Below are 18,252 nucleotides of genomic sequence, written 5' to 3' on the forward strand. Positions count from 1 at the left end.
GCCTCGCCGGGGAAGTTGGAGCGGCAGTGTCCCGCTGCCCGTGGGGTGTGGTGCCGGTGGCGGTGCCGGGCGGCTGCCCTGCCGTGCGGGGTTTCTCGTGCTTCCCATTGCGTTTGCGCGTGTTCGCGTGGGACCTTCTCGGCTGACGGCTCCTCCGCGCCGCTGTGCGCCAGCCGCACCTGCTCTCCTGGTGCCACTTGTTCCTGAAGGCATGGGGGGGCTCCCAGCTCCACCGCCCTGGAAAGCAGAGACAGCCCCTCTCCAGGACTTGTCTGAGAGGAACATCACCCGCCGAAACTGTCTCAAACAACGGAGGAAGAAGGGGGCGGGGGGCGGGAAAAGGCCCCCAGAAGACACTTGCTGGGGTGTTAAGCATCCATCCGGAATCCTCTGCGGTTTCACTGGATTGATGGCAGTGGGCTTTGACAGTGTTAGAGAGGCCATTTTAGGCATTTATTTAAATAATTGAGTACCAGGCATACTACATAAAAGGAGTGCTAAGATATCTTTTGTTATCACCTCATACCCAAATGGCTTTTTCTCTTTTTTTTTTTTTTTTAAAATGTTCATCTTCTTGCTCTTGCATATTGCTGGTGGAACTTTCTTAATAGAATATTTTAAGTCAGAAAATGCTGATTAAAATCAAAATGTCTGTGGGAATTTGTCAATGTCAGCAAAACTTTAATCAGGAACCTACCTGGTTTCCTGCCAGTTAGCTTGGCTTCTTGGCTGCCTGCCTGGTGGGTTGCTGCAGAGCCAGGCCCCCAGCATTTCTGGCCCTTGGTTCTTCTACAGGCTAGTAGGAGAGCTGCCAGGGACTTCTGAGAGATGGAGAGGTGGCACCAAAAGTACTTGGAAAACTGTGTTTCACTTAGTCTTGAATATAATATTTGTGACAAGGAGGAAAAAAAAAATTCCCAGTATCTAACCATTTTCATTAGGATGGGAATCTGTTTCTTGGAAAAAGTTACACTTTATGATCAAAAATGCCACTTATACAGGTCTGTTTCTAAGCCTGACTCACTTAAAGCAACCAGCATCTAACTGCTAGATCCCTTTCACTGACACTATTGTTGTTTTCTTAGGAATCGCCTTTCAGCTATTGACAAGGGTTGAGTAAAGGAGGTATTTGAAGGCATCAGTTTCACATGTTTTGTCTCACAATAAAAAAGGGATTGTGATAGTCTTCTGTTTTCTTAATAAAACAGATATCTAATAGAGCGCCAATATTTGACTTTTCATTGATTTCTCCGAGTATTTTTTTGTTAATAAAGTTAATATCTCTGTTGCTCAGCTGAGTTGCCATTGTACATAAGATGGTTGTGTTTGCTGATTTCAAGTTTTATTTTTTGATTTCGCTATTCAAGGAAAATCAGCATGTTTCCTCAGTACTACACATAAAATAGAACACAGAGAACATCTAACAAGTTCCTTGGCAGTCTGAGAATTCTGAGCGATTTCTGGCCATACCTCCAGCCTACCGATAAAGAACTGTGTCATAACATGGTTGGGACCAAACATGTCCAGATAAAGCATTTCAGAGTGCAGCAGGCTATCAGTCTCAATATCCAATAAACCATCTTTTCTTTGAAGATTGTTACCTAGTTTTTGTTCAGGCTTGCTTTAAAAATTCCCTCATTATCCTTCAGATAAAATGCTCCACAGTTTTAACTTGTCAGCAAGAAGTTAATTCTGATCCGTAGCCTAAATTTCGGTGTAAGCTTAAAGTGCATATGTTCTTGAAATCCACTATCAATTCTTTGTATATAAATTATTGCTTAGCTGGGTTATAAATGTTTTGTTATTTTAATGGCAATTAGTATACAGATGATTTAGACCTTGGTGATTGGGCTGATATCCCAGTTTTATTCTGGACTTTCTCAAACTTGTTGCCAGGTTTGTCCTGACTTTAAATTCACATTTCAGAGAACTATAGAAAGGTCTTTAACTTTTGCTGCTTATGACATGGTAATTTGGCTCATGTTTTTCAGATTGTATTGGAATTGTTCCATTATGGAAAGATGCGTTGTAGTTTATGTCTGAAGACTATCTTTGCCAGATGGCCTTATTCCTCTGTTTTATCCCAGGATTTTTTGTGTTGTATTATATTTTCCTTAACATGTATGCTTGCATTTTATGAGTCTTAATTTTCACTTTAATTAGTATAGATCTTGCTTCATTAAAAATTGCGTTATTGGGATTACCTGTACCTTAGTTTTTTCCTCTCTTTCTGAACATGGTGGGGGAAGAACAAATCAAACGATGACTCTTGAGCTTATCCTTTGAGGTATTGGATCTGTTCATTGAAGAAGCAAATGTGCTATTTCTTAAAATTTCTCCATGAAATTTCTCCATTTCCTAAAATGTTCTCAAAGGAACAAGTATATGTCCAATTATTGGCTGAAAATCAGGGACTCTTAAAATGTCATTATTACTGAAGTTCAGAAAAAGCTGATCAAAGCCTGGGACTCCATATTCACAACAACAAAAATGGGAAAAAGACCATGATTATTTTTTTATGGTAAGAAGGAAACGACATGCTTTGGTTGACAAAACCCGATGCACTTTGATTACCAAAGACAGTATTATAGTTCTGGATTTTTAAAAGGCATTTGAGCTGTGGTATAAATGATGTTGGATTATGCTGAACCAAATATTTTATTTCAAGCACAAAACATCTTTCTGGAAGGGCTGGTGAACAGGATTTTGACTCAGATTTCTAAGTGAGACTGGTCAGATATGGTGTGTTCCCTTTCCTCTCTCTAGGCCACGCTCAAGTCATGAAGTGTTTATTGGGTACATTCTAATGACGTGGCTGGCTCTTGATGGGAGTTACGTGGGCTTTGGGAACTGATGGGTGCTAAAGCTTCTGTTTGTGTAATGATTCCAAATTGTGCTCGAAGGGTTCATCACTCTTGTGAGATGGTGACTAGTAGATATAAGTCATCTCGCACATCAGAGAGAGAGATTCCACACACACCCCTTCTTTAGCAAATAGTACTTTTTTAGCTTCTAAGTGGAGATGAATTAAAGGTCTTCTGTTGCTACTATACCTTCTGAGTTGTCCCATCTTTCACTGATACCAACAGATACAGACAACGCTAACTTTCCAGGCATAGTAGTTTGAGTAATTATAGCTTTTAAAATGAAATTTGCCAGAAGTTTCGCAGGTAGCATAGCTCAAACTCTTCACTGTTCTCTATCTTTTAATCTCTCTTTGGAAAAGCTATGGACTTCCCATCTAAAGACTCAGAAAAAGAAATAGATTGAACCATATTTAAAAATAAAAAATAATTAGCTGAGAGAATAAGAAACAACTTAATTTCAGAGTTATTTTTGGCTTCATGTCACCAAAAGCCTTTTTTTTGTAATTTAAATATGAATCAGCTGGAGAGCTTTGCATAGATAACAGTTTTTGTTACTGGTATTATGTCTAGTTTTATAAACACTTAAAGAAATCTTATGTGGTTGAAAAGTCTTCATGGAAGTTTCAATTGTGTTCTTTCCAGAGTCTGGCAGAACTAGAAGTATTATGTAACCACCTATATGAAGGAACTGACCTAGCACAGCGAATGGAAGCTGAGAAGGTGCTCTTGGAGCTTATTGATAGCCCAGAATGTCTTAGCCAGTGCCAACTTTTATTAGAACAAGGAACAGTAAGTATCTGAAAGGTGCATTATCCATAAATGTGATCAAGCTCATGGAAGCTCACATAGGTTTCTGTAATGGGCCATTGCCATGTCAGTAGAATAAAGGCAAAATGCTTTTCTCTTTTTTGTACATCATGTGCTTCATAAATGTTTCTAGAAGTTTTTTCATTTGGAGGTGGTCTTTGTAGAAGTGAGAATACCTTGTATTACAGATGTAAGGGACAAAAAGGAGAAGCGTCTTACCTTTCAGTACTTTCAGAAGGGTTGTAATCACGGGTCATGGCGTTGTTTTTTGTTTCTAGCTATTAGCTACAATGAAAAAAAAAGGATATTACACAAAAAAATCCCTGAACTGCTTACCTGTTGTCTGTTAGTTTAAACCTTTCTCTTATCATTACTCAGTTTCATTTTTCGTGTTTAATTTTGTGGTTAACTCTAGGTGAAGTAACAGGGGAGTTGATTCTTATTTGGTAGTCCAAGATAGGTCTAATATAATTCCTGCTGTGTTTTTCAAATAATACAAAAAGAGAAAGAAAAAGAGGAAACATGTTTTAAAATATATTTAATCCAGGGCTGAACCCATGGTAATCATATTGTGGTTCTAAATTATCAAGTCATTTAAAAACAGGTTTCAAAAGTAAAGAACTCCGCTGAATAGTGAAATTACTTTTAGGTGAATGACTGTCATCAAAGGGATGATAGTTTTAGGTCTCCACTTTTTTTATTAGTGTTTTGTAATTTATGTTTCTCATGAAAAAAAGATACTACTAAAATACATCTTTGATAAATTGTTTGGTACACTTAACAAACATAAGCAAAACCTGATAACCAGTCTGGTTTATTGATTATTTATCAAGTTTTGATAAATGTCCCTGCCTTTAATGACCCTATTTTTGAATAATATCTTTTGATGTGTTTTTGTAGATGTCCTATGCTCAGCTTCTAGCAGCAACGTGTCTGTCTAAGCTTGTAAGCAGGGCATCTCCATTACCTATTGAACAGAGGATTGACATTCGTAAGTAATGTTTGTGGTTAAAATTTCATTATATTGGAGCTAAAACTTAGCACAGTAACAATTCAGTGGATAGTCTGGGTTTTCTCTAGTTCTCTCCATTTACCAATCCTGTTGTTCATAAAGTAGTCATTGTGAGAGAGTGAACATAAAACTGATTGTGAGATCTTTCATCGTTTTTCTGCAATTGGCTCGCAAACAACATTTCCTGTTTTCAAGGTTTAAATAAATAAATGTTAGCTCAGATTACTTAATATTTTAAAAAAACCCTCATTTTTTTCAATATAGACTTTGTATTTGTGCCACAAGATGCTAAAGAGATTTAGTTCCATGTCTGTAAAGGATGAAGGTTGCAGATTTGGTTAGTACACCTGCCAGTCACTTAGATGTAACATTGCTCATGATTAGATACTAACGTTTGTAAAAGTCATTGCAGGGCAGGTTCTTTCTTGCAGAATTAAGGTCCTACAAAACTTTCCTTACTTTGTTCTTTTAGGATCTGTGTTAAAAGTCACTGCAGTATCCTAAAAGAGTAGGCAAGTATTTCTTAGGACTTCAATAGTGAAAGGCTTTGCATGAGGAGCGTATGATTCAACTTTGATTTTTAGAAAATCTGCACTGTTGTATCAGCTCTGTGAACAGTAGTACCATGAAATGCATGGCTGAGGATCTGCTGGTTCTGAGAAAAGATTTCAGTGTTCTTTTAGGTAAAAATTTAATCAGCTTTAATTTTATGAATTTCAACAACTTTGAATTTGAACTTCATTCTAGAGAGGAATTTCTGCAGCTGCAATGTGCATTGCTCAAAGGGATGTTCTAGATTGAATTGAAAACATTCAGTAGGGATTGTTGTCTGAAAAAACTTTTGTGTATCTTGAATTGGCTGTGAGAGCTGCTGTTACATAGTAAATAATCAATGCTCAGTATATGGGACTGTAATGATAAATTACCCTGTTTTACCTGCCAGTGTTCCCTGAATTCACATGTGTCCTAGAATAATGATCATGTATGTAATGTGCTTTGTGTTACTAAATGTTTAGCTGTATTTGATGATTTAATATAACTTACAGTAACCATAAGAATTTTTTTTCAAAACCCATGCCTTAAGTTTACATTAGAGATGTTTAATTAATTTTCTTTACAGAAAATTTGTGTTCCTGATTTTAAAATGCTTCTTTACAGGAAATTACATTCTGAACTATGTAGCATCTCAACCCAAACTGGCTCCTTTTGTCATCCAAGCTCTTGTTCAAGTCATTGCTAAAATTACAAAATTAGGATGGTTTGAGGTACTAAAAGATCAGCTCATCTTCAGAGACATTATTGCTGATGTCAAAAAATTTTTGCAGGTAGGAAACAATTATTTGCTTCTGCCATTTTTTTCTGTTTGGGCCTCTTAATTTTTAGTGATGGTCGTGATGTAGTATTTGGTTTTTATACACTTGTGTGGAAAAAGTGTGAAGAGTATTGCTTAAAACAGAACATCACCCTACAATGAAAAACGAGGGTGGGTTTGATATGAGGACAGGTTTGGTACTTGTATGAGGTTGTGGGTTTTGATGCCTCACAGTATTCATAGTGCTGTCATCTTTTTTTGTTGGTTTTCTATTTCCAGAGCACTTTTTCATAACGTGGTTGTAAAACATCAGCCCCTGCTGTCAAGCCATTCTATTTAATGCCTTAATTTTTTTCAGTTGATGTGGACTTACATTTTTTTATAGTGTTAGCTACAGTTACCTGGTTAGAAACACTGGTACTGCACCATCTGGAGAGTAAGACTGTCAAATGTTTCAAAGCATGAGTCTGTGATGCTTGTAATAATGAACGCTGAAGTTGTGCTGAACTGTTCAGTTCTAGCACTAGCTCAAATGTAATTTTTCAAGTGCCTCTCGTAGAGGGTTGATCAGAAAGATACCTTTATAAACTATTTGTTGGAGTGTTCACTGTTATGGTCTTACATTGTTGCTTTTCTGTATAAGCAGTGGGACTTCACCCATGCTAATTTTTATCAGAAATCACTAAATACCTCTCTGTCAGAAGTTACTGAGGAAAGCTTGTGTAAAGATAGAACTGTGGAACACAAAATTGCAAGACACTGGATATATTTGTTATGTAGTTGTGGTCCTTGTTTGCCCCATTCCTTTTTACTTTATGAGAAATTACTGGTTCATATATGAGTGCATGTGTATTTAGATACCTGCATATATGTATGTTCTGTCTCCATACATATTAAGAGGAAGAAAAAGAAAAAGACATTCTGTCTCTCCTAGGATTATGGTGTACAATATAGGGAGATAGATAACAAATTCAGACTGTTTTTATAACTCTACCTTTTTTTAGCATATGTATTTAAATCTAATGTATTACAAAAATTAAGAATTCTAGGTAGGGATATTGGGAAGTTTGGGAGGAAAGATCAATCATCATCCCTCTCCAGTAAGTAATTGGATGAGACAGGAATGTTCTTCCTTTACCTTTCCTTCCATGTTAATTCCTGTTCCCCTACTGCATGGGTCACTGTTACAAAGAAGATGCATTGCAGGGTAGGGAGGTGATCTTGGTACATAGTATTTGAAAATTGAAAATAATTTCTCCTAATGTCAGAGTACAGTCATCACCATGGACTGTTCACTATGCAAATTTACGTGTCAACTCTAGAGTAAGTACTGTCAGATACAGTGGCTAAAGATGTAATAATATAATAATATACAGCATCTTCTGTGAAGTATAAGAAGTCTGGAGAAAGTGATTGGATGTTGTGGGTTATTAGCCAGACTTGGTTATTTCTTACTTGTAACATGTATAAAAAGGTTCTTAAAAAGTTTTCTGGGAGGTGGCTAATCTGCTTGAAAAGTTAATACAGCTTAGTCTTTCTGACTGTCCGTGTGAATATAAAGCCTTGTACTTATTTTGAGAAGAAAACCCAGAAAATTTAAGCTATTTGGAGATTTAATTCCAAAATGATCCATTATGTGTGTTATGTATTGGCTAACCTGGCAACCCAGCAAGAAAATAAGAAGTTAACTGTATGCTTCTTGCCAATGAGTTTCTCATTTGTTTTTCAGTCTGTCTTTGTTTATAATACTGTTCAAGTTAATGTACTTTTTGAGTTACATTGGGAATGTCTAATAAAAGATAAGTTGCAATATTCTGTTTATTAAAAACACTGAAGTATACTTCTCTACCATTTTGCAGTTATTTTTATGAATGTACTGTAATTGGATTTTGCATTTATTATTAAAATGATTGCAGTGTGACTCTTCAGTGTGTAGCTCATTAAAAATAGAGATTTAAATACAAAATTTAGCTTCTTAAGAGATTTCTTTAGTTAAATTAAGAATTCCTGTAGAAAAGAAAATTAAGCCATAGATCTACTAAGGAATTAAATTTTAGATAAAAATTGAAAAAATAATCCCTAAACAATACAAATACATGCTAATAATTACCATATGGTAGTTTCAAATACATATGCATTAGCATTCCAGATTGAAGTTCATCCAGTGTGAATTTGAGTGTGATTTAATATAGAAAAATGGATTAGCAGCTATGTCTGCAGTTCTGTTCCCAGCTCCTTCATAATTCACGACACAGCTTTTCACACCTGTGAAAAAGGGAAGGTTGCATTTTCCATTTTTGCAGGCTTGTGTGATCTAAGAAAAAATTTGAAATGTAAAAGAAAGTTGTGTTCAAATTACAGTATACAATGTTTAGAATGCAGATGGGACAACAATATAAATTTTGCTGAGATTTCTCTGAAATGTTTTCTGATTTGCTTTGGTACATGTGATAATACAAAATAGATGACAGTGAATAGTTACGACCCTTGGTAAGTAGCCAGGTTTTTCATTAGTTGAACACTGAGTGCTCTTCAGAGATGCAAAAATGAATGTTGTGACAAATATCAGGAAAATTTTGACAAGGATTTTGTCACTGCTTTTTGGGCATCAGGGAAGCTGAGGCTGCAAACCAGCTGTGAAAGTAGACATAGAAGTCTTTCCCCTGACTCAATGGCAAGGCCTAATTGCAGTTGATTTTAATTATTTTTAACAAAGCAAAATTAATTTTTCTATAACTGCTCAGTGAATTAGCTCAGGTAAATTGTATTAATTAAATGCAAAATTCTGCACTGTGTCTGAATCTCAAAACATGCCAAGGAACTTAAATCCTGATAATCAGATTGCACCCTCACATGCAAATATTTGACACCTTCTGCCTCACTTTTTAGACACAGGTTCTTGGAGTATATCATTCAGTTCAAACCAGTGCATTGTATACTACGGTGGAGGGAAGTGAATTAGATTTTTTTGAAAGGTAGCATTTAAAAACTTTATTTTTTTTTCTGACACTGGGATCTTTCTCATCCACGCATGGCTTAATTTTTTTTGATGGTTTGAATTTCATGCAGCTTGCCTTACCAGTTCTAGAATACTAAACATTGAGAAATGTGTAGTAATGAATTTCTAGATTGTGGTTACTTAGACTCATATTTTCAGATGGGTTTTTGTTATCACAGAGCTCTTAAAATTTATGTTGAGTTTTTGTTCAGAGCTAATAAGGGAGTTTGAAGGTCTAGTTCTATCAATGTTGATAGAATTTAGCATGAAAGACTTCTAAGCAGCTTAGAATATCTCAGCGTAAAAATTCTTCTTGATTCTAGAAACGTAGGAGAATATTAAATACAATATGATTCTAGAATGTTGGAAAATACTAACTACAAGCTGTGATGTTTGAGCAATCTTTTTTTTTTTTTTTTTTTTTTTTTTATAATAGGAGTAATGATTCTCTCAGAACTGACTCAGGAAATGAATATAGTAAGCATGTTTGGTTTTTTTCCTTCTGCAAGGGATGTATGTTTTGCTGATAAAGCAGTGCATTGAATGTTCCTGCCCTTTACAAAAATGGTTGGAAAAAACATTTCTTAAACATGAAGGGATTAACACACCTTTCTTCCTTCTGCCCCCGCCCACCCCCACCCCCCCAATATATAGAGAGGCAAGAAATTCTTAGTGCAGGGACTGTACCTGTACCAAATACATACCCTATCTGGTATGGGGTGAAGTTTCTCTCATCACAGTCACTAGAACTAGTAAAGCAAAGTGAATGATCAGCTTTTCCAATCGTATTTCTGCTAGTGATTTTCTTTTGCCTACATCTTAACCTGAGGAAGTGTGCCTCAGATCTTTCCAGCCAGAAAGAGAGACAACCTTGAAGGGAAAAAAGGAGGCACTTCAGGAAGCTGTCAAGATCTATTTAGTGCTGGATCATCATTTTAATTTCTAGTGTCAAATAATTAATCTGCCAGATATACCTGTCATCAGGTTTTAGCAAGGAAGATAGTATTGTTTATTCTGTCTTTTCTTAGGTTGATTATTCAAGACCTTCAGCAAAACATCGTAAAATAGCTACCTCATTCCGTGACACCTCTCTAAAGGACATCCTAATGCTTGCGTGCTCTCTTTTGAAGGAGGTGAGGCTCTTTATTTTTTAACCTAAATTGTTAACATCATAATTGTCCCACTTTGAGTCCTTAATATTTTTTGAGTTGATGAATTATGTATTTAAATGAATTACATGACACCCAATTAAGCTCAAGTGACGAAAAAATGTTTCAAGACACAAATTCAATCTTTGTCCCTCCGTGTCTCTATTGCTGTCTCTCAATCTTTCTCTCTCTGCCAGCTCTCTCTTTATATCTTCTTGTAAAGGATGAACTATCTAAGTTCTGAACTTCTTTTTTGATGAAGATTTTCTTAATTTAATTGTATCTCAGTTTTGCTGGGCCTCCCACCTCAGTATTTGCTAAAAGAATTATTTGTTAAACTAGGAGTGATCAAGAAGAAAGGCAGATTCTCTTTCTTGTGTTATGGCAGTGCAGTCAAATCTGGCCAAGGTGTTTTACTCCTTCACTATTTGCCTTATCCTCTCTGTAACATTTTGGGGTAATTCAGGCTGCAGCCTCTCAAGAACCTTGACAGGAGGTGGTGAAGAACAGCATGCTGTAAGCTAGGTCGCTCAGGACCAGGTAGGTTGAACTGAGATCAAAGCTGGAACTTGCACTTTCCATTTTGTGCTGATCGAGGCCTTCTGTAGCAGTGGAATTGGCACCATGGAGTACCATTCTGATTCTCTTAAATTCAGTCAACTCTTTGCTTTTGAGAGCAGCTTATTTTTTAAATACTGCCTGATTTCTATTCTTTGACTTACTTGAAAGTGCTGGTTTATTCAGTTTTTCTGAAAACCAAATGAATTAGGTATTAAAATTTGGACAGAGGTGTTTAAGCTAAGAATTTAAACGCAGATGCCATCGCAGTGGCATCTAGTAGATAATGGTAGCAATTACTTTTTGGCTAGAGGTATAATTCTCAAGGTTGATACATGTGATTGAGGTACTGCTGTAAAAAATGAGATAAACTGTGATAAATTTCTTTCACAGTACATTTTTAGTCTAACTATAATGTTTTACCTCACATTTGCAATAAGTTGAAAAAGCACATGTGATCAGCTACCAATGCTTGGGTGACAGGCAGTATATTCTTCTGATGTATAGAGAAATTAAATAATGTGTAAGCCCTTACCTCTGAAGAAGGAATGTTCTGCTAATGTACACAGGATGTTTTAAACCAGTGTTGGAATTGCATATTAATGGCAAAATCATATATAAAAGAAGAATTGGATATTTTTGGAAGAATCTTCTTATATGTAGTAAACCCCATTACACATCAAAACAATAAATGTACAAGTGAGAACCTGTATCCTGCGGCAGCCACTTCCTAGCTTTCGTTAAGTTCCGCTGATCTACAGGTAATTTTTTAGTCTCTATGATGAAATGCTTGCTGAGTGACATCACACAGATTTCCAGGCAAATATAAGAAAATGATAATTAGTATCTTTATAATACCAGCTTTAATATAGGAAGCTGGTTTTAGAAATATTTCGGTGTCCATAATACAACGAAAAATACGCTCAACTAACGTGAAATCATTAAAATAATTTCAAGAGTTTAAAAGTTATAGAGAGGATTGGTGGAAAAGCAGGCTATGTTTATGCAAGACACAGAAATTCAGTGTTGATTTCAAAGCTGAACTCATAATTGAGTTTCAATTCTAACGTGGTGCAACACATCACATTAATGAGGCATATAATGATGCACAGTTGATTTTAATTCCTATCATCTGAATTTTAGAACTTTTGGTTAATAAACTTGAGAGATGTGACTTTGAATCTAAATAAGGAGCAGATGAACTAGGTAAAGTTGTTGCATTTGCATTTGTTTTACTCTTTCTAGACAAAATTTTCTTTTTAATGTTCAGTTTTCTTTTTAATGTTCACAAATTGCATCAGTGACTAATGAATTTGAGGATGGTTTTCAGTGCCTTTATATTGTGTGTGTAATCTTGAGATAGTAATTTCTTTAAGATAAAATGTTATTTAAATTATTATCATTACAGAAGGGGATTGATAAAAATGTATTCTTACAGTATGTTAAATAGGCTTCCAAATCCCAACAGTTTGGTTTGCTTAACAAGTACTTTTTTTTACTCTGACATCACAGGGATTATAAAGCAGTAGAGACACTGACTGCTTGTTTATGCAGGTGATGTGAATAGGTACATTCAGGTTACAGACTGCTCATTTCATTGTTTTTTAATGCCAGGTTTTTCTAGACTTACCAAAGGAACAATCTTTGGATATGCATACTGTGAAAAATAATCAATTGAAAAATAATAATAATTCAAGTAATATTGAAAAAATAATCAATTGTTAAGATTTTTTTTTTTACCCATATGATGTATATTCCATGCTGGTCTGGAGTAATAGAAAAACATCAAACCTCACAGTTTAATTTTTGCAGTGAATGTTGGCACTGTTTTAACAAACAGTGTCAGTGACATGCTGAGTTCTACCTGTATTTTATGCAAAAGGATTATTTCACCAGGCTTTCAGAAATTATTTAGAAGTCTGGGAGCTTTAACTTGACATGGAAGATGTCTCTGATTTTCCCCTTGTCTTTAAGGAAAGACTGTAACTTTTACTGTTGAAGAATTTATTTTTCTCTTAGTGTGTGTCCTCTTGTTCTGAACTTTGCAGTTTTATATCCAAACATTTTCCTTTTCAAAATTATTTTGAAGCATGTTCTGTGCAGATAACCTAACAAGATTTCTTTTCTCCTTAGCTCTTGGCAAAACCTTTAACCCTTCAGGACCAACGGCAACAAAGTCTAGCAATGCAACTTTTGAAGCTTGTACTAAACTGTCTTAATTTTGATTTTATTGGGAATTCAGCTGATGAATCTGCAGATGACCTATGCACTGTGCAGATTCCAACAAACTGGAGAACAAGTAAGAAAGGATCAAAACTGTTAGTAGTCTGAAGTGGGTTGTGTAACTTCATCACAGTACTTGCAAATATAAAATAAATTTTAACGTGGAGTAGAGTTTTTTGCTGGTGAGATATTGGTAAACCTCTTCTGCTATTTCTCTCACACTTTTTCTATGGTTATTTTTACAGACAGAAATAATGAATATAGTCTATAACAGATATACACAGTAAATAAAATTATTCTAATTAGGCACTGAATACTATTCTCATTTCTGACATGTAAACACCTCGAAGAGGTACAGCATTTGTAGCATGTCTCTTTTCTCTTGTCTTCTTCCTGATGAGAAAACTGAAAATTTTTTGTGCGTGCTTGTTTGCTCTAGTATGTGACCTTGTTAATGAAGGCAGCAGAAGGGTTGCATCTTGGTTCTTCAACTCCAGAGGTTTGACTTCCAGGGCTTATACAGTGCAGATGGTAGTGTAGCATAAATGTGTCTGTCGTGGGCTGACCCTGGCTGCATGCTGGAGGCCCACCAAAGCTGCTCTATCACTCCCCTCCTCAAGCTGGACAGGGGAGAGAAAATGTAATGAAAGGCTCGTGGGTTGAGATAAGGACAGGGGGAGATCACTCAGCTATTACTGTCATGGGCAAAACAAACGCAACTCGGGAAAATTAATTTAATTATTACCAGCCAAAATCAGAGTAGGGTAATGAGGAATAAATGCAAATATTAAACCAACTTCCCTCCACCCTTCCCTTCTTCCAGTGGTGCAGGGGATGGGGGGTTTTGATCAGTTCATCACCTGTTGTTTCTGCCTCTCCCTCCTCCTCAGGCGGACAGTCCTCCATGAACTTCTCCAACGTGGGTCCTTCCCACAGGTTGCAGCTCTTCATGAACTGCTCCTGCGTGGGTCCCTTCACTGGGGTCACCAGTTCTGCCCGCAAACCTGTCCAGCGTGGGCTCCTCTCTCCACGGGGCCACAGGCCCTGCCAGGAGCCTGCTCCAGCGTGGGCTTCCCACAGGGTCACAGCCTCCCTTGGGCATCCCCCTGCTCCAGCGTGGGCTCCTCCCGGGGCTGCAGGTGGCACCTGCTCCTCCGGTGCCCCCCTGGGCGCAGGGCACCGCTGCCTCACCAGGGGCTGCACCACGGGCTGCGGGGGAATCTGCTCCGGTGCCTGGAGCACCTCCTGCCCTCCTCCACTGACCCTGGTGTCTGCAGAGTTGTTTCTCTCACATGTTCTCACTCCTCCCTTCTGACTGCTGCCACACAGGGTTTTTTTCCTGTTCTTAAATGTGTTATCACAGAGACACTGCCGCCGTCACTGATGGCCTTGGCCTTGGCCAGCAGCGGGTCCGTCTTGGAGCCGGCTGGCCTTGGCTTTATCAGGCTAGGGGAAGCTTCTAGCAGCTTCTCACAGAAACCACCCCTGTAGCTCCCGCTACTAAAACCTGGCCACACAAACCCAGTACAATGTCCAAGCTATCTTTAATGAAATTACCTTGGGTAATGGACACAGTTTAGCACTAGCAGCGTGGAGCTCCTTGTAGGTGATTTTACCCTGCTTCTTGGCAAAATAAATGAGCCTGGTTGGAAGTCTGATACATCTAGCTAAAGCAACTTCACAATTTTCCATACTCAAGATGGGAGATTTAAACCTGGCTTACCTGTATAGCATGACACTAGCGTTTGATATTCCTCCTTATTTCAACAGTACTACTCTTTATCAGTTTCTATGCATAACTCCATTCCTTCTCTGTTAACATTCAGATGATTCTCTAGTTTCAGTGTGGGGGATGAAGAGCAATAATACATGGCAAGCAGTGGAATACTGACCAAAGGATGAATTTGGGCAAGTGACAGTAATTTTCCAAGACACCCAAGGAAGGAGAATGGGATAGATTTTCCCAAGATTTTACATTAGATATTTTAAATTGTCCCTGGAGGGATCTTCCTTTAGTCATTAAGCACAGAGAGTACCTAAGGAAATTAACCTTTGTAATGTGATGCTCTAGTTTGCATGTCTTCATATAAAATCATGCTTCTAAATGGAACAACTTTGCAGTGTTACTTAATTTTGGGGTTATTTAATTATGAATTATTGGAGAACTTTTTCTACCATATTGTTACTCCTTCATGAAATAGGGTAATGTTATAGTTCATTTGATGTGATTCCACAGTGAATTGGTAACTCAGTGGTTTAAGTATTTTTTTCTGTTTATCAGTCTTTAGACTTCAGGATAGTCTGTGGAATGTCTGTTAAACTTGCATTTGTTTAAATACAATCTAAAATAATCCTTAGTATCTGGAACCTCTCTTGTACTAGTGTATTACTGTAGTAACCTGAAGAAATCAGTTTACCTACATCAGTAGATATACAGAACAGCGTTCTGTAAGCACCTGACAAAATATTACATCATGTGCACTGAAGTATTTTTTATGAGCTATAGGATAGATCAAATGTGGTAAAAAGAGCATAGTGCTTTGTTTAATATTGTGCAGTGAAATAATGTATCTATTAATAGTTTATTCTCAAGTACAGTGATATCTCTTATTTCTGTTAAAAAGAAGATGATTCTATTAAAATACAGATACTGAATTGCTGCTTGTGGAGAGTGATAAAAGCAACGTATCTTTTTCCATAGTCTTCCTGGAGCCGGAGACCTTGGACCTGTTTTTTGATTTGTATCATTCCCTTCCACCAATGCTGTCTCAGTTAGTAAGTGACAACTACTGATTTACACTGAGTAACTAAGGAAAATAGTCTTTTTACATCTGTACTTTGTCCAGAAGACCCTGTTTTATTCTGTGAATTAGCATTTTATGAGACCCCTGGCTCAGTACCTAGTCAAAATGTCTCTTCAGCCTCAGTTTTAATTTCTGAGTTTGAAAGAATTCAGATCCTTCCTCCCCCAATTCAACACTGCTCAGCCACATAGAAAACATTCACCTAATTATTCTGGTGAAGTCAGAAGCTGTTGTAAAAGGGAAGTTTAAAACTGAGCCATAGTTGTGTTCAATGATTGTATAGGCATTGCTACAAAAATAATCTTCAGCCACAGAATGTACTACAGATAACAGTAGGTTGTATTGCTTCAAATGCTAAGACATGATTATTCTAAAAGTTTGAATTTTTTTAATCTTACAGTATTTTTTTTTATTCTTCAGGCACTTTCTTGTTTAGTTCAGTTTGCTTCTACAAGGAGGTCTTTATTCAGCAATCCAGAACGTGCCAAATATCTTGGTAATCTAATCAAAGGAGTGAAACAAATACTTGAAAATCCACAGGTATCTCTTTATTTTTAATTTTATTTATTTGAAATGCTAACACAACTGTGAATTTGTTTTTTGAGTTACTGTCTTCATTCATATACAGTCTACTGACTCTATCAAAACCACTTCCAGCTGGATATCTGTTTGCTTTGATTTTCTATTCAAAACAAAGCAAAACTCCTATGCAAATGAAACTGTCACCCAATTAGCAATAGTGCTCATAAAATTTCTTAGATGAAGCTGCTAACTTTTAAAAATTTGCTTCTTCAAATTTAGGGTTTATCTGATCCAGGTAATTACCATGAATTCTGTCGTTTTTTGGCTCGACTAAAGACAAACTATCAACTAGGAGAGCTAGTAATGGTGAAAGATTACCCAGAAGTCATCCAACTTATAGCAAATTTTACTATTACTAGCCTACAGGTAAGCATTTTTACAGAATTATTCTCTTTTCTTGAACTCTTGAATGACAAAGAGGACTGATCCTGGTTCTCTGTGTTGGTGTTTTTTGAGGAGGTAGTGAGGCTTGTTTTTACATAAAAATATATTTTGACAGTGATGTAACTCAGATTTCAAATTCTCTAGAACTGGTTCCCACTCTTTGTATGAAGGTTTGTAATGGGAGCAGATTTAAAGAAGAAAATGACAACTGAATTAGGAGATAGATGCATGTTAATCCTCCAGCCTTCAAAAAAGTAGTCCTCACCTTAAAAAAAAAAAAAAATAAAAATCAACAAACTAAGCCCTTTCCCAACCCTAAAATGCTTACACATATGCTCACATGTAAACTTTGAATTGCCTACACTGACTAGGTTCTTGAGGTCTACTTTTCTGCATATATATGTATACCCCCCACCCCCATTGCCTGTATGCTGAGCTGCTGAATACAAAGTTCCTGTCCAAGCTGGATTCAAAAGCTATGTGGAATAATGTCTAAATTTTTGAGGGACTCCTATTTGTATGAGAAGGACACATATCACAGGATCAAGATTCTCAGTATTAAAACTTCTACAGATTTATTTTTGAGACACACCAAGATAAAGGTGTGCACACTGTTTGAGTAATACTACAATTGTTATTTTAGTGTTTCCCCCCAGAGTTTTTCTCTGGTCTTCAGAATAGCAGCTGAAGATAGTGACCTTTAGGAGAAGATTTTAACTTTGGAATTCCCAAGTTGCCAACAGAAGCTCCATAAGCTTGGAAAATAAAGTTGAGATGCATATCTATTCTTTACGTTTCCTGTTAGATGGCTCTAGACAGTTTCGCAATATTTAGGATTTCTGAGTGGCCCTTTTATAAAACTTAATCCCACCAGGCGCTGTGTAAGAATCTAGGCCTAGCTTGAGTTTCTAATCATGGGTTTCCCTTGAAGGAGGTGAGAGTGCCTACAAGTATTTCTGGATCCACTCTATAATGTGTGCCATAGTATGTCTCAGTTCTGACTGGGTCCTTCAGTAGTTACGTGAATGAGTAAGACTACTTAAGATAAAAGCATCATGTTTCGCAACTAAAATTTCACATTGGGATGCTTTAACAGAAGTATGTTTTGTTTTCTTATAGCACTGGGAGTTCGCTCCAAATAGTGTTCATTATTTGCTAATTCTGTGGCAGAGAATGGTAGCATCCGTACCTTTTGTGAAAACGGCAGAACCCCACCTCTTAGATACATATGCACCTGAGATAACAAAAGCTTATATAACTTCTAGACTGGAATGTGTTCCTGTAGTTATAAGGTAAACTTGTAATTGCAACTTTAAAACTGTAATATGGAATGCTTAATTTTCTGACTTGTTGGCATATTATATTTTGGTTACGTTTAAAATCAACTCACACTGGTTCTGATTATCATAGCAATTTCTTTAGATTGTCTTAATTGGCTGATATAATTTTACTCTTTTTGCTTATTAAATCCAGGCCAAAATAAAATGTAAATTCTAATTGTTTTTCCTCTCATGGGCCTTTGTGTTTTGAAAAAAGCCTATTTCCCCCCCCCCCCCC

At 36.8% G+C, this 18,252-nt stretch overlaps 1 protein-coding gene across 1 annotated transcript in view; it reads left to right on the plus strand.

Annotated features, from left to right (window-relative positions):
- Positions 1-2,379: 2,379 nt before the first annotated feature.
- RANBP17 (RAN binding protein 17) overlaps positions 2,380-18,252 on the plus strand; it is a 159,730-nt gene continuing 143,857 nt past the window's right edge. The window contains exons 1-11 of the mRNA XM_026858174.1: positions 2,380-2,521; positions 3,510-3,656; positions 4,575-4,665; positions 5,845-6,029; positions 9,426-9,473; positions 10,025-10,129; positions 12,836-13,001; positions 15,627-15,700; positions 16,150-16,269; positions 16,531-16,677; positions 17,815-17,987. Of these exons, the coding sequence (XP_026713975.1) occupies positions 2,519-2,521; positions 3,510-3,656; positions 4,575-4,665; positions 5,845-6,029; positions 9,426-9,473; positions 10,025-10,129; positions 12,836-13,001; positions 15,627-15,700; positions 16,150-16,269; positions 16,531-16,677; positions 17,815-17,987 (1,259 nt within the window). The 5' untranslated portion in view covers positions 2,380-2,518. The remainder of the gene's footprint in view (positions 2,522-3,509; positions 3,657-4,574; positions 4,666-5,844; positions 6,030-9,425; positions 9,474-10,024; positions 10,130-12,835; positions 13,002-15,626; positions 15,701-16,149; positions 16,270-16,530; positions 16,678-17,814; positions 17,988-18,252) is intronic.

The sequence above is a fragment of the Athene cunicularia genome (genome assembly GCF_003259725.1).
Source record: "Athene cunicularia isolate RWA chromosome 13 unlocalized genomic scaffold, athCun1 chr13_part1, whole genome shotgun sequence".
In the NCBI taxonomy this organism is placed as follows: Eukaryota; Metazoa; Chordata; class Aves; order Strigiformes; family Strigidae; genus Athene; species Athene cunicularia.